We start from the raw sequence: 16,363 nt of genomic DNA, 5'->3' as shown, positions 1-16,363 counted from the left end.
TATTAACAAGTAATAACAGTGGGAGCTGAGTGTTCTGATTCTCTGAGGTAATCTCTTCGTTTTGTAAGAAAGCATAAACTGTCTTCCAAAGTGTCTGTTCCAATTTGCAATGGATGAGAGTTCCTGTTGCTCCATTTCCTCAGCAGCATTTGGTGTTGTCAATGTTCTAAATTTTGGCCATTCTAATCCTAGTGTCTTGGATGATAAAGAACCAACCTGCAATGCGTGAGATCTGGGTTCAGTCCTTGGGTCAGGAAGATCCTCTGAAGAAGAGAATGGCTACCCACTCACAACATTCATGCCTGGAAAATCCCATAGACAGAGGAGCTTGGCAGGCTACAGTCCAAGGGGTTGCACAGTGTCAGACACAACTGAGCAATTAACACACACACAATAGTTGTGTCCTGGTATCTCATTGTTTTAATGTGCATTTCCCTGATGACATGATCTAAAGCACGTTTTCATATGATTATTTGCCATCTGTACCCTGTCTTCTTTGGCGAGGTGTCAGGCTGTTTGGCCCATCTCATAATCAGGTTGTATGTTTTCTTATTGTTGTGTTTTAAGAGTTCTCTCTATACTTTGGATAATAGTCCATTATTAGATATGTCTTTTGCAACTATTTCTTTCAGCCTATAGCTTATCTTCTCATTCTCCTGGCAGAGTGTTTTGCAAGGCAAAACTTTTTAATTTTAATGAAATCCAACTTATCAGTTCTTTATTTCATGTATCATGCTATTGTTGTATCTAAAAAGTCATCACCATACCCAAAGTCATCTAGGCTTTCTCCCGTGTTATCTTCTAGGAGATTTATAGTTTTGCATTTTACATTTAGGCTTGTGATTCATTTTAAGTTAATTTTTGTAAAGGATTTAAAGTCTGTGTCTAGTTTTGTTTTTTTTGCATGTGGACATCCAGTTGTACTTCTAGCTGCATTATTGAAGAGACTGTCTCTGCCCCATTGTATTCGAATCCTTTGCTCCTTTGTCAAATATCAGTTGACTATATTTATGTGGGTCTATTTGGGGGCTATATATTCTGTTCTATTGATCTATTACTGTAACACCATAGTAAGTCTTGAAGTTGGATAGTGTCAATCCTCCAGCTTTATTCTTTGAGTCTTTTGCCTCTCCATGTAAACTTTATAGTCAGTTTGTCAGGATCTCAAAATACCTTGCTAGGAATTTGATTGGGATTGCATTCAGTCTGCTGATCCAGTTGTGAAGACCTGACATTTCAACAATATTACATCTTCCTACCCAGGAATATAAAATATCCCTCCATTTATTTAGTTGCTCTTTGATGTTATCCATCAGCGTTTTGTAGTTTTCCTCATATAGATCGTGTACATATTTTGTTAGCTATTATACCTAAGTATTCCATTTTTTGGATGCTAATGTAAATGGTATTATATTTTTAATTTCAAATTCCACTTGTTCATTGCTGTTATATAGGAAAGCAGTTGACTTAAATATTAAGCTTGTATTTGGCACCCTTGCTGCAGTCACTTACTAGTTCCAGGAGTTTTTATGTCAATTCTTTTCAGATTTTCTACATAGACAATCATGCCATCTGTGAACAAAAACAGTTTTATTTCTTCCTTCTCTATCTATATACCTTTTATTTCCTTTTATTCTTTTACTGTATTAGCTACAGCTTCCAGTGTGATGCTGAAAGGAGTGGTAAGAAGGAAAATTCTTGCTTTGTATCTGATCTTGGTATGAAAGCTCAAGTTTCTCACTATTAAGTAAGATGTTAGTTGTAAGCTTTTTGTAGATACTCCTTATCAAGTTGAGGAAGCTCTCTGCTATTCCTAGTTATTAAGAGTTTTTTATCATGAATAGAAGAAGTGAAGCCGCTCAGTCGTGTCCGACTCTTTGCGTCCCCATGGGCTGTAGCCTACCAGGCTCCTCTTCCATGGGATTTTCCAGGCAATAGTCCTGGAGTGGATTGCCATTTCCTTCTCCAAGGAAATATGATGAATAGGTGCTGGATTTTGTTGAATCCTTTTTCGACACCTGTTGATATCATGTGATTTTTATTCTAACCTGTTGATAAGATGGATTACCTTAACTGATTTTTGAAAATTGAACCAGCATTGTATAATTGACATAAATCCCTCTTCATCATGATGTATATTCTTTTCACACATTGTTGGATTTGAAGCTTCTGTTGGCCCTAAAGTTACAAGGGCCAGTTTTGCTCACATTTCATTGGCCAAGCAAGTCACATGACCACATAAGTGGGAGAAATGTGAATATATTTTAACAGCCCTAATGTCTACCATAACTGTGATCTCTACATGTAGCTTACTGTATTGAAGCTATTAATATTTAACTTTCATAATAGACAAAGCTGAAAATGAATGAATTTGTGTTAAACTCTGAAACAGTTTTGAAAATCAATGGTTAATTTCTATTAATTTCTTTTATTTTAGTTGTTAATGCAAATCTTGGATTAACCCAAAAGAAATTGTCAGATATTTGTCCCTATTTTGTTTAGACTTTCAGAGACTTGAATTATGTTTATTATAGTAAGAAGCCCTGCTGCTGCTGCTAAGTCGCTTCAGTCGTGTCCAATTCTGTGCAACCCCATAGACGGCAGCCTACCAGGCTCCCCCATGCCTGGGATTCTCCAGGCAAGAACACTGGAGTGGGTTGCCATTTCCTTCTCCAATGCATGAAAGTGAAAACTGAAAGTCAAGTCACTCGGTCATGTCCGACTCTTAGCAACCCCATGGACTGCAGCCTACCAGGCTCCTCTGCCCATGGGATTTTCCAGGCAAGAGTACTGGAGTGGGGTGCCATTGCCTTCTCCGAAGAAGCCCTAGCAAACATAAATATAAGTGAACAAGCTTTCATACACCATATAGTAATCTACTTAGGAATATCCATATATTGAGGTCTTGCTGGGCCAAGTGGGTAAATAAACCAACCTCTTTCACATCCTGATATATCTACCAATGTGAAGTTACTAAACAGTAGCCAGCCAGAGTGCTGGAGGCAACTTGAAATTTTGAGAAATTAGAGAAGTTATTAATAAAAGACAGCTAAAGTACAGTTCGAAATCATTACTGGTTTTTAAAGATAAAAATCTTTCATTAAAGAGAAAGTAGCTACTCTGAACCTCAACTTGCTCATTGCTAAAGGAAGGAAGTACATAAAATTACAACGATACACTGGATCCCTATAATAGCTTTTGAGATTCTATAAATCAGTAATTTTAGAAATTCTCATGTTTTAATGCATTTAAAAAATCTCTAGATGAAATGCAAATGGATTCTCTAAATTATACTTGCAAAATATTTCAATAAAATATGTAAATAGGCTTATTAACTCTTGTGGTCAAAACCAAAAATTAAAGTCATTTTTCAGGATCTACCAATCTATCTTCAACCTGTTTTCATAAATCATTTTCCATATTAACATCAGGAAAATCCTGACTCTAAAATAAGTCTGTCTGCCAAAAGGGGTGAGATTTCCAGATAAGAGCAAGCAGGAATGGGTTCTGTGGACACAGGTTTTGGAAAGTCACTCTGAGATTGTTAGGCATTTGACTGTGAGCCTCCTTTTGGGGCTTGGGAGAGTTTTAAAATCTGCAGCAGGAAGGACTTTTTGATTTTTGTTGTTAAGTCACCAGGAAAGGGTTTCCTGGTTTTCAGTTATTATTAGGGGAAACTGACACTTTGTTTGTTTATTTAATCAAGTGGTTTTCTTTGAATTCAGAAGGTACCAAGCAATTGAGTCATCAGACTACAAGAAGAAGAATAACAGGGACATCTCCTGTGTTGCTTTCTGCTTGTGATGTTTTGTCCTTCAAGAATTTGATTTTTACCTGCAGGCACCTTCTCCAAATACACTGTCTTAAAATACCCAACACTAGAGTGAATGGTTTAAGAGCTCTGCAGCAACATAATCTGGACCTTAGTTTTATAGTTTGCTACCTAGGTATTTTTAAACATCTTTTAACCCACACACACATATCATATATATGTATATGATAGTTGTGCAGTGTATATATGTATATATACGTACTAATGTGTGCTTAATCGTGTCCAACTCTTTGCAACCCAGTGGACTGTAACACCAGGCCCCTTTGTCCCTGAAATTCTCCAGGCAAGAATACTGGAGTGGGAAGCCATTCCCTTCTCCAGAGGATAATGTTATTAATATTGGGGCTTCCCTGGTAGCTCAGAGGGCCAAGAATCTGCCTGCAATGCAGGAGACCAGGGTTCAATCCCAAGGTCAGGAAGATCCCCTAGAGAAGGGAGTGGCTACCCACTCCAGTATCTTGCCTGGAGAATTCCAGGGACAGAGGGGTCAGGTGCGGTACAGTCCATGGGGTTGCAAAGAGATGGACATGACAAAGTACACATTTGTAGATATTTATATATGTGTTTTAAATGGCAGCCCACTCCAGTATTCTTGCCTAGAGAATCCCATGGACAGAGAGGCTTGGTGGGCTACAGTCCACGGGTCACAAACAGTCGGATATGACTGAGCGACTTCACTTTCACTTTCACTTTAAAATATATACTTTTCCTTATTATGGCTGTTGAATTCTTACAAATAATTTCCATTGGTCTACTCCTGTGGTCACAACAGGTTATTTTTATACATATCCCATTAAAAAATTAATCTAAAGAATTACATTTTGTTGCTTAACAACTACTACAAATTTAGCAGCTTAAAACAGTACCCATTTGCCAGTTCCCTGTTCTGTAGGACACATCTGGCCTGGCTGGGTTCCTGCCTAGGACATCACATGGCTGATATCAGGCTGTTGGCTGGGCTGAGTATTGGCAGAGAACAGACTCTTGCAGGTGTTGGCCTTGAGGTCTCCATTTTCTTTTTGCCTTTCAGCTGGGCATTGCTAAAGGCTGCTCTCAGGTCCTTCCCACATGGTCCCCTCCATCTTCGAAACACAAAGGTACACTGAATCCTTCTTGTGTTCCAGATCTCCCTGATTGACTCTTCTGGAACCAGAGATGGCACTCTGCTTTCAAAATGTTCATGTGGATATGTTAGGCCCACTGAGATAAGCTCCTTATCTTTAGGTCAACTGGTTAGTAACCTTACTTATATTTGCAAAATCCCTTTGCCATGTAAGGTAGCACAATCATGGGAGTTATCTTAGAATTCTGCCTAATATACTTAATATAGGCATTCCCTGTTATATAGATTTTTTGGTTGAATAACATGATAAAGCATTTGAAACATTAAATGTGATTCATCATAATGAATTGTATTTAGGTTAAATTACTTTTGTTGTGAATGTGATGTAAAGGATTTGCAGTATTGAAAAATACATTAACTTTTTAAATAAGTCTATGAATATATCAGATAAAAGTACATTTAGAAGACATATTTTTAAAAGCTATTATAAATGCATAGCATATGCCTGCTGCTGCTGCTAAGTCACTTCAGTCATGTCCGACTCTGTGTGACCCCATAGACGGCAGCATATGCCTAGAGTTCATCAGATGACAATGAGTAGCCTTCTCTCTTCAGTGTATGCTGTTAATCATAGTCATGGTCATACACGAATGATAGAAACTCAGACTTCGGAGCTAAGAGACCAGAGATCATCTGTCACCCTCCCCCTCCTCTTTTTTTCATAAATGAGGAATCTGAGACTCAGAAGGGGAATAATGACTCAGAGAAGAACGTAGAGCCAGCTAGTCGGTGGTAGAGATTGGCCTGGGAAACATGTTTTCTGATTTCCTGTCTAGAAGCCCATATGTATACTTATGAAAAGTTAAAGTGTTAGTTGCTCAGTTGTGTCCAACTCTTTGTGATCCTGTGGACTGTAGCCTGCCAGGCTCCTCTGTCCATGGAACTCTCCAGGCAAGAATACTAGAGTGGGTGGCCACTCCCTTCTCCAGGGAATCTTCCCAACCCAGGGACAGAACCTGGGTTTCCTGCATTGCAGGCAGATTCTTTACCCTCTGAGCCACCAGGGAAGCCTCAGTATTAATGACAGTATCATTCAGTTCAGTCGCTCAGTCGTGTCCGACTCTTCGTGACCCCATGAACCGCAGCACGCCAGGCCTCCCTGTCCATCACCAACTCCTGGAGTCCACCCAAACCTATGTCCATTGAGTCATTGATGCCATCCAACCATCTCATCCTCTGTCCTCCTCTTCTTCTCCTGCCCTCAATCTTTCCCAGCATCAGGGTCTTTTCAGATGAGTCAGCTCTTCACATCAGGTGGCCAAAGTATTGGAGCTTCAGCTTCAACATCAGCCCTTCCAGTGAACATCCAGGACTGATCTCCTTTAGGATGGACTGGTTGGATCTCCTTGAAGTCCAAGGGACTCTCAAGAGTCTTCTCCAACACACAGTTCAAAAGCATCAATTCTTCGGCGCTCAGCTTTCTTTATAGTCCAGCTCTCACATCCATACATGACCACTGGAAAAACCATAGCCTTGACTAGACGGACCTTTGTTGACAAAGTAATATCTCTGCTTTTGAATATGCTGTCTAGGTTGGTCATAACTTTCCTTCCAAGGAGTAAGCGTCTTTTAATTTCATGGCTGCAGTCACCATCTGCAGTGATTTTGGAGCCCCCCAATAGTAAATTCTGACACTGTTTCCACTGTTTCCCCATCTATTTGCCGTGAAGTGATGGAACTGGATGCCATGATCTTCGTTTTCTGAATGTTGAGTTTTAAGCCAACTTATTCACTCTCCTCTTTCACTTTCATCAAGAGGCTCTTTAATTTTTCCTCATTTTCTGCCATAAGGGTGGTGTCATCTGCATATCAGAGGTTCTTGATATTCTCCCGGCAATCTTGATTCCAGTTTGTGCTTCCTCCAGCCCAGCGTTTCTTATGATGTACTCTGCATATAAGTGTCATTAATGGAAGGTTTTCTATATAGCAGGCACTATCCTAAGCATTTTAATCGTATTTTTCTTAACCCTCACAAATTCTGTGAGGTAGGCATTATTATTATCATTGCCATTTACAGTTAAAGAAAGCTGAGTCACAGAAAAGGTAGCTTGCTTCATGTCAGCCAGCTGGTACATGATAATGTAAGGATTTTAAGGGATTCAAAGAGAAGCAGTTGTATACCTGGGCCCAATGTCTTCACTGTGCTCTGCTCTTTCCATCCCAGCAGTTGCTTCTAGTAGGGCCTTCCATATATTCTTACAGCTCAGTATCCTCTCCCTGAACAGCTGTACAGGCTACTCATCAGTTATATTCTGACAACAAATCAGGGAATAGCAGAGAACTGGGAGTCAGGAAACTGTGTATAAACTCTGGTTTGGTTATTTTCTGTATGACTTCAGGGGATTTTGTCACAAATAGGACCCTTGGATACTGTATCTGTAAACTGGGGATTGTGAAAATTCTAAAGAGGACATGTTAAAAGCAATATGTAAACAAGAGGATTACATGCTTATTGTACTGTTGCTGCTGCTGCTGCTGCTAAGTCACTTCAGTCGTGTCTGACTCTGAGCTACCCCATAGACGGCAGCCCACCAGGCTCCCCCGTCCCTGGGATTCTCCAGGCAAGAACACTGGAGCGGGTTGCCATTTCCTTCTCCAGTGCATGAAAGTGAAAAGTGAAAGAAGTCGCTCAGTCGCGTCCAACCCTCAGCGACCCCATGGACTTCAGCCTTCCAAGCTCCTCCATCCATGGGATTTTCCAGGCAAGAGTACTGGAGTGGGGTGCCATTGCCTTCTCTGATTGTGCTGTTAACTTTTTGTCAAATGGTGGCTAGTTCTCTGTACCCTATAATAGCAGGTTTTCAAGTCACTTTGCTATGATGAGTCAGACATTAAATAAAAAATAGTAGATTTTTGACACTGCAGAGGCTGTGTTCTGAGGCCTTTGGGAAGTCATGTTTTCTGTGCATACCCTCATTCTGAATTTTCAGATGTCACTGAAGTTGTATGTCTCAGTTGGTGGTGATTTTTCATTCAGGCATTCTTCACCCGAAGCGAACAGTGCAGCTTCCACAGAGGGGCCGGGACTCCCTCACACCAGCCCAGCACCTTTCATGATTCCAGTTCATACCTGTACAAAGTTTTACTACTCTTTTGATTAATTTAAGTTGTGTTGATTTCTGCTGTATAGCAAAGTGAATCAGTTATATATACTATACATATATCCACTCTTTTTTAGATTCTTTCCCCTGTAATAGGTCATTACAGAGGATTGAGTAGAGTTCCCTGTGCTATACACCAGGTCCTTATTAATTATCTATTTTATATAATAGTGTGTATATGTCAATCCCAATCTCCCAACTTATCCCTCCCCCTCTTCCTCCTTGGTAATGACTCTATTTCTGTTTGTAAATAAGTTCATTTGTACCATTTTTTTAGATTCCACATATAAGTGATATGATATTTGTCTTTGACTTAACTTCACTCAATTTAATGTGGCCATTCTGAGAATCACTCTCAAATAAAAGCACAAATATTGAGTGTATGACTGTCAAGATCTACTTTTCATGCCCATCCTTTTTGTTGTTGTTAACATTTCATTCTTTGTTTTATGAATATGCATATTTTTTGCTATACTGTTTGAAAGTAAGTTGCAAACAGTGTAAGACTTGAGATCTAAATACTTCAGCATGTATCTTCTAATGATAAGGAAATTTTATATAATACATGCCATTATCTAGGAAAATTAACAATTTTCTTATCCTATCTAATATCCAATTCATACTCAGATTTCCCCTATTTGTCCTAAAATTCCTTTTAATATTTTGCTTTTAGGGTTTCTTTAAAAAAAAAAAAAAGTATACTCATAGCATTTAATGGTTTAAATCTGGGACAATTTTCCCACCTTGTTAGTTTTCATGATATTAATTTTAAGTGATTCTTGAACAAAATCCCATGTTCTGGGTTCATCCGGTTTTGTGTGTATATATCATTTATCCTATTATTCTATCCTATTTCTGAAAACTTAGAAGATTGTTACAAAGACCTCATTAGAAACAGGTTGTATATTTTTGTCCAGATCAACCTGATAGGTACTACAGTGATTGCCACATTATTAGTGCTACTAAGTTCGCTCCCATGATTAAGACGGCAATAGCCAGGTTTCCCAGTATTAAATACGTATTCTCCTTTAGTTATTAGAGCTGATTTGTAGGATGACTTTTTGGCTTATGTTAATATAATTTTATTTATATTAGCATTATCATCCATTGATATGTCTTATTTGAATTATTCCATTGGAGGTTGCAAATGAGTAATTTTAACATTTTATCATTTTGTACACATATTAACTAATCATTTCTCTGGAAGGATGTGCTTTCCCTCATCTATGGATGGTGATGTATCTCCTCTTAATAGTTCATATCAGTACAACATGTTTTACTATCAGTTATCTGAAATATCAGCCTCAGTTGTAGATCAGTCTATATATCTACTGATCTATGGAACTGAGTTGTAGATCAGTCATTACATATTTTATATGTACTTATTAAAGCATTTTGATGTACATTAAAGTTGGAAGTGGAGAACAGTTGAAATTTAAAGCAGTGTTTCAAAATGGTGAGCATATATTTCAAGAGGTTTGATGGAAAGGATTTCCACAAGTCATTGGCAATATCACCAAATATTTATTGATCTAAAAGGAAGTTATTAATACCAGGCAATAAAAGAGCTTACCATCTCCCAAAATACTGATGATATGTATGGTCAATGTGGATGAATAGTTAGGCCTGACAGGGTATAAATTAATATAAGTATTTTGAGCCATCCCCCTGTTACTGCAGCTTTAGTTTTCTCTCAGCTCCACATTCTAACCTGTAAGGTGGGCTTCCCTTGTAGCTCAGTCTGTAAAGAATTTGCCTGCAGTGCAGGAGACCCGGGTTCAATCCCTGGGTTGGGAAGATCCCCTGGAGAAGGAAATGGCAACCCACTCCAGTATCCTTGCCTGGAAAATCTCATGGACAGAGGACCTGGTGGATTGCAGTCCATGGGATCACAAAGAGTGGGGCACGACTGAGCAACTAACACACACACAAGGTCTCTGATAATTGGGGCTGTTTCTTGGATCATAACCTGCCCAATTTTTAAGCCCATCTCAAATCCCACGCCCTCTGTGAGCAGGAGCTCCTTCCTCCTGTCCTCTGCAGATGGCAGTTTGTGCCTCTGCCCCATCTGTGGCCTTGACTCCATTTCTTTCCTATTTGGCCTCCTCGTGGGCTTCCATGAGCAAACCTAGTCAGACTGTTGTTAAAGATCCTTAAGAACATGACTTGGTGGTGATCGTACTTTAGTTGCTAAGTTGTGTCTGGCTCTTTTGCGACGCCCTGAACTGGAGCCCACCAGGCTCCTCTGTCCATGGGATTCTCCAGGCCAGAATACTGGAGTGGGTAGCCATTTCCTCCCCCAGGGGATCTTCCCAACCCAGGGATCAAACCTGGGTCTCTGTGAATTATTTTCCAACTGAGCCACCTGTGAAGCCCTAAGAACATGACGGCTGCTGCTGCTGCTGCTGCCAAGTTGCTCCAGTCGTGTCCGGCTCTTTGCGACCCCATAGACGGCAGCCCACCAGGCTCCCCCGTCCCTGGGATTCTCCAGGCAAGAACACTGGAGTGGGTATCCATGACCAAAAACTTAAAAGCTCTTTTTTCAGTTGGGAATGCAAAACCCAGCATGAGAATCTCTCTGAAAACTGCCAACAGATGTGAAAATTGTTTTCAGGAAGGGCTGTCTCCTTAGTGTAGCTTTCTTTATAATGTATACTTTCTAATATTGATCACGCTACAAAAACAACTTTTTATATGAAAGTTGAAAGTAGAATTGAGGATTACTCATTACCTATTCTTTGGAAATAATGTGAAGGCCTACTTCTTTGACTGTGACAAAAAGAAAGAAAAAAGAAAAAGACAGGCATAAATTAAATCTTGATTTAAATATTACAATGAAAACAAAGCTTATTTTATTTTACATAGTTTGAACCTTTTTGTTCCTTTTGTTACCTATTTGAACACTGTTTTAAATGGAAATAAAACAATGGTATTTTGTGTTTCTTGACAATTTTTTAGAAAATTTTCATCCCACTCAACAAGACAAGATTTGAAATACCTTTTGTCTCCTTCATAAAAGCACTTTAGATTTACGCAGTTTTTTTTTTTCATCTGAGAACCTCAGTGCATTGGCTGATATACCTGATGGTGATAACAAAACTATCACCTCTTTTGTTTTCTGTCTTTGCAGAAACCGGAGGTAAAAAGCTACGGAGCACTGTCCAGAGAAGTACAGAAACAGGCTTGGCTGTGGAAATGAGGAACTGGATGACTCGACAAGCAAGCCGAGAGTCTACCGACGGCAGCATGAACAGCTACAGCTCAGAAGGAAAGTGAGTGATGCTGGCTGAGTAGTGGTCTCCACACCTCGCTGTAGTCTTCCTTCTCTCCTCGTCTTTCTGTGCTTTCACAAAAGCTAACTTGCATACTCTGGGGCACTGTTTTAACCTTCACTGGCTGATTTGCTATGAAGAAAACTTTTGCTTACCTGCCACTGAGAAATGTGACGTGCCTGGCTTTTTATATCAATGGAAATAGGTTTGGGGATAAAGTGTTTCACTTTAAAGGCAAGATGCTAAAATATAACTGTCACAAATGGAAGCTTGCCCTACCTTGAAATAATACATAAAAACACAGCAACACTTAAAGTTCCTATGCCCATGCAACATGTACAGTGCTAATTTTGAAAATCTTTGCTCTAACAGTTATTACTAAAAAATATAGAAAACTGATACATGCTTAGTTCCATCCAGTAACAGTTTGGATAAATGTAACAACAAAAAAGAAACGCCACAAACTTAGCTGAGCCTTTCCTTTATGTAATTATCATGTAGCTTTCCCTTGACTCCACTGTGTCTGAGATATTTTTAAGGCATTCGTAAAGATTGTACAGCCCTGTCACCCACGAATTAACAGTAATTAGCAACTGCAGAGCTGTAGACGGATATGTAAAGGACATTAATAGAGGAAAGGGGGGTTTAGTGACCTCATCTGTCATCACTATGGAAGCAGCAGATGCTTAGGCAACATAGTGTGTAGTCAAGTTCACGAATGTGTGGCCATGGGAGCGGCTGGCAGTGTTGATGATATTGCCTGAGGAATCATTTGCATAGCACAGTTATGTAAATACAAGAGATGTATATGGTTTTCATACATCTATAAATAAGGTTATGTGTGATAGTTATGGAAGCATTAAAAATGTTCAGATTATATATTGGGGAATTAAGCTTGGGGGAAGAAACAGATTTGACATTAATAAAGGAAGTCTTAAAAGAGATGGAGAGTCAAGTAAAAAAGAAATGTGCATGAGCACTCATCACTGCAAAGTGCTGTGTTAGATACTGTTAGGGATTTTAAATGTTTGAACCATGACCCCTGCACTCCAGATGCTTATGGTCTTATTGGAGAAATGGGGTTAATATGCATAAATTCTCTCAACAGGTATTTCCATACCTTCTCATGTTCTAAGCGCTTCACTATGAGTTGGGGATATAAATCACACAAGGGAGCAAAACTCAGTTGCTGGTTTGACATAGGCTTTAGAATCATATAGACTTAAGTGCTAATCTCTTTTTGGTGCTATACAAATTTGGGCAAGTTATGTAATTTTTTAAGATTCACTTATTTGATTTTTTATCATTCATTTCTTTTATTCATTAATTGAGTTTAATAAGTACACACAGTATTGCAGGCACGGTTCTAGTGCTGGAGATATAGCAGTAAACACAGAAGGAAAAAAACCCTACCCTCATCAAACTCACAGTCTAATAGATAAGATAGACAATAAACTATAAAATGTATTTAAGTCCATATATAAGAAAATCTAGTAAAATATATAATAGACTGGGGTGGTGTAAGTGCTAAGGAGAAGAGGTAGGAAGAGAGATGGTAGGTTAAGGGTAGGGTATTATGAAGGACAGACAGGGAAAGGGGCTGCTGCTGCTGCTGCTAAGTTGTTTCAGTCGTGTCCGACTCTGTGCGACCCCATAGACGGCAGCCCACCAGCCTCCACCGTCCCCGGGATTCTCCAGGCAAGAACACTGGAGTGGGTTGCCATTTCCTTCTCCAGGGAAAGGGGCACATCTGAGTAAAAATCTGAAGGAAGTTAGTGAGCATGTAGGTATATGAAGAACATTTCAGGCTGAAGCAGTGCTGAGGCCGGAGCTTGCCTGGCAACCACAATGGGAAGGGCATCCCTGGGGAGTGAGGCAGAAGTGGTAAGAAATTAGACATTAAGGTATGGTGGGCAGGGGTGGACGGCTGGTGTTGTCTTTACATATCATTGCAAGGACGTTGCTTTACTCCGATTGGGATGAGAAACCAGTGCAGGACAGTGAGCAGACACCTGACATTATCTGACTTCAGCTCTAACAGATCGGTCTGGTTGCTGTGGGAGTGGAGAGTAAAAAGTGGCAACAGGGGGATCATTCAGAAGGAGCAAATGATGGCTGGGACCTGAATGGTAGCATTAGTGAGGTCAGATTCTGGGTGCATTTTGACAGGAGAACCAGTAAGATTCAATAATGCATCTGATGTGAATGTGAGAGAAAGAGTGTGTATATTGGTTTGTTGTGCTGTGCTCAGGCGTGTCTGACTCTTCGCAACCCCATGGACTGTAGCGCACCAGGCTCCTCTGTCCACGGGATTCTCCAGGCAAGAATACTGGAGTGAATTGCCATGCCCTTCTCCAGAGTATCTTCCGCCCCAAGGATTGAACCTGTGTCTCTTGAGACTCCTACACTGCAGGCAGATTCTTTACCCACTAGCTATCTGGGAAGTTTGTTAGGGCTACTGTTAAAAAATAAAAATAAAAAGAAACAAAACACAGAAACAATACCACTTAAACAACAGAAATTTATTTTCTCATAGTTTTGGAGCTTAAGATTAAGATGTCGGCAAGTTTAGCTTCTCCTGAGACCTCTCTTCTTCTTGGCCCCCAAATGGCCACCTTTTCACAAGGTCCTCACGTGGTATTTTCCCTCTGCATATGTACCCCTGGCGTTTCTTCTAAGGACACCATCATATTAGCTTAGGGCCCCACCGTTATGACCTCATTTAACCTTAACTATCCCTTTAAAGTTTCTACCTCCAAATACAGTCATACTGGGAATTACAGCTTTAGCAGTCTGTCCAAAGGAAAGGCAACTGCAAGGCTGAGCAATTGAAATAATGAAGTTGCCATTTAAGATAGGAATCCTCTTGAGAAGAACAGAGTTTGGTTTTCTGTTTGTTTGGGGGTTGAGTGTCAGTGTGGGACAAGTTGAGTTTTGATTGCCTGTTAGACATTCAAGCAGGTAAGTAGAGCGGTTAGAATACAGGTCTGGGACCTATGGGAGAAGCCCAGGCTGGAGATGTCAGTCAAGGTAATGTCACTGCAGACAATGTTTAAAACCTGGAGATGGGATGAGATTGCCAAGGGAATTGGGACATACAGGGAAGAGGTCAAACGACTGAGCAGCTATATTTAGCGCTAGAACTAGCAAAGGAAACAGTGAAATAGCTACAGAAGAAAACCAGAAGACGAGAGAATTCAGGAAGCAAAGTGTTTCAAGTGAGAGGGAGTGATGATTTGGATCAAATGAGACCAATACGTTCAATTAGACGAGTCCGGAGTATTAACAGTCAAGATTTACCACTGTGGCTATTACATAACCTTGATCAGAGAAGTTTTGGTGGGGTAGAGAAAAACAAAGCTTGGAAGAGAGCAAGGGAAAACTGATTAAAGTTTCACTAGAGAATGAGAGGAAAGAAATTGAAGATCGGGACTCCCTTGGCAGCCCGGTGGTTGACATCGAGCTTCCAAAGCAGGGGGCACGGGTTTGATCTCTGGTCAGGAACTAAGATCCCACATGCCTGTGCAGTGCAGCAGGAAAAAAAAAAATAAGTTAAAGAAAGTGAAAAGATTGTACATAGAGACATCTCTTTCAAGAAATTCCAGGGAGAGAAATGAGATTGTAGCTAGAGAGGAAAGGGTGTTGGGAAAGGGATTTTTAATTTCTTTAAGGAGGAAGAAATAGTGTGTTTGGGTATTGATGGCAGTAATCTGAAGGCTTTCTTCATTGATAAAAATGGATTAAATAACAGACTGTCTCATAATGCAGCTAAGAGATTCAGTATGCTCATGCCAGTCACAGAATAAGTGCTCAGCATGTAGGAGTGCCATACGTAGAACTCACAGTTCGTGCCCTCCAGACAAGGAAGAGAAAGGCACACAGACAGAAGCGTGCGTGCAGTACAGGACGAGGGCTGCTGGAGGAGAAGGAAGGAGGGCCGTGGAGGTGCAGGGGGCGCTTGGGATCCAATGAATATGTGATAAAATGGCAATACCAACTTCTCCTGCCACAGGCAGGGGGCTAGATGGAAACAGGAGTTGAGGGTAACACAAAATAATCCTGTGTTGTTTGCTTTTAGTCTAATCTTCCCTGGTGTCCGCTTGGCCTCGGATAGCCAATTCAGTGATTTTCTGGATGGCCTTGGCCCTGCCCAGCTAGTGGGGCGCCAAACTCTGGCCACGCCCGCAATGGGTAAGAATTTCTGTCATGTGATTCACTGTTTTCCTTTTAGCTTATTGAAAAATCACATTCCCCAATTTCATAAGATCTTTAGGAGTATTATCTGGAATGATTATCTTTAATTTTAACAATGTAAACTTCAACTTTTTCCATTTTAATTTATATGCTTTTTAAAGTAAGATATCATTGATACATTTTTAAATATATTTGAATTTAGGAAGATACATGGGAAATGATCCAACAAGGTTAAGCCAAGATCTTTGACACAAGCGTTTTTCTGTCTGCTTTTGTATGTTAAGGCCTGTTTGTTTCTTCCTCACTCACTATTAGGTGACATTCAGGTAGGAATGATGGACAAAAAGGGACAGCTGGAGGTGGAAATAATTCGGGCCCGTGGCCTTGTTGTAAAACCAGGTTCCAAGACACTGCCAGGTAAGAACAAAAGAGATTTCTTCTGTGACTGTTCAGAATCTGCACTTTTCAGATGCATTCAGAGGCTTTGTTTTTCAAGAGATGCTGAAAACTTTGTTTCTAGATAATCAAGGTTACTGATAAATGAGTCAGTTATCTATAGTAGTTTGTATTTCTCCTGAGTGAGCACCCAGTGAGGGTGATCTGGTGGGGAGAAGTCATTAGCTAATAAGCACATATGTGGTAGAAACCCTCCAGAATAAAAACTATCACACTTATGTACATGTTGCACAAAATAAATTACCTAAGAAGTTCTTGTTAGCTGGTATTTTGTGTTATTCTGTTTATATGAGCTTCAAAAGTCTCCTTAGAAATCCTTAGATTTCTAGAATTAGAATAAATATAGAAAGATATAGGTCCCCAAAATAGCATAAACCCATAGACA

The 16,363-nt window shown here is 40.0% G+C and overlaps 1 protein-coding gene across 50 annotated transcripts in view; it reads left to right on the top strand.

Moving 5' to 3' along the window:
• The window catches only part of RIMS2 (regulating synaptic membrane exocytosis 2), a 592,497-nt gene that overhangs the window by 571,425 nt on the left and 4,709 nt on the right, over positions 1-16,363 (top strand). For all 50 annotated transcript variants that reach the window (XM_040261950.1, XM_040261948.1, XM_040261945.1 and 47 more), the window contains 3 exons: positions 11,187-11,328; positions 15,407-15,519; positions 15,838-15,939. In XM_040261950.1, coding sequence (XP_040117884.1) covers positions 11,187-11,328; positions 15,407-15,519; positions 15,838-15,939 — 357 coding nt within the window. The remainder of the gene's footprint in view (positions 1-11,186; positions 11,329-15,406; positions 15,520-15,837; positions 15,940-16,363) is intronic.

Source organism: Oryx dammah, unplaced genomic scaffold (genome assembly GCF_014754425.2).
Source record: "Oryx dammah isolate SB20612 unplaced genomic scaffold, SCBI_Odam_1.1 HiC_scaffold_19, whole genome shotgun sequence".
Taxonomy (NCBI): Eukaryota; Metazoa; Chordata; class Mammalia; order Artiodactyla; family Bovidae; genus Oryx; species Oryx dammah.
This window is presented reverse-complemented; position numbering and strand designations above follow the sequence as displayed.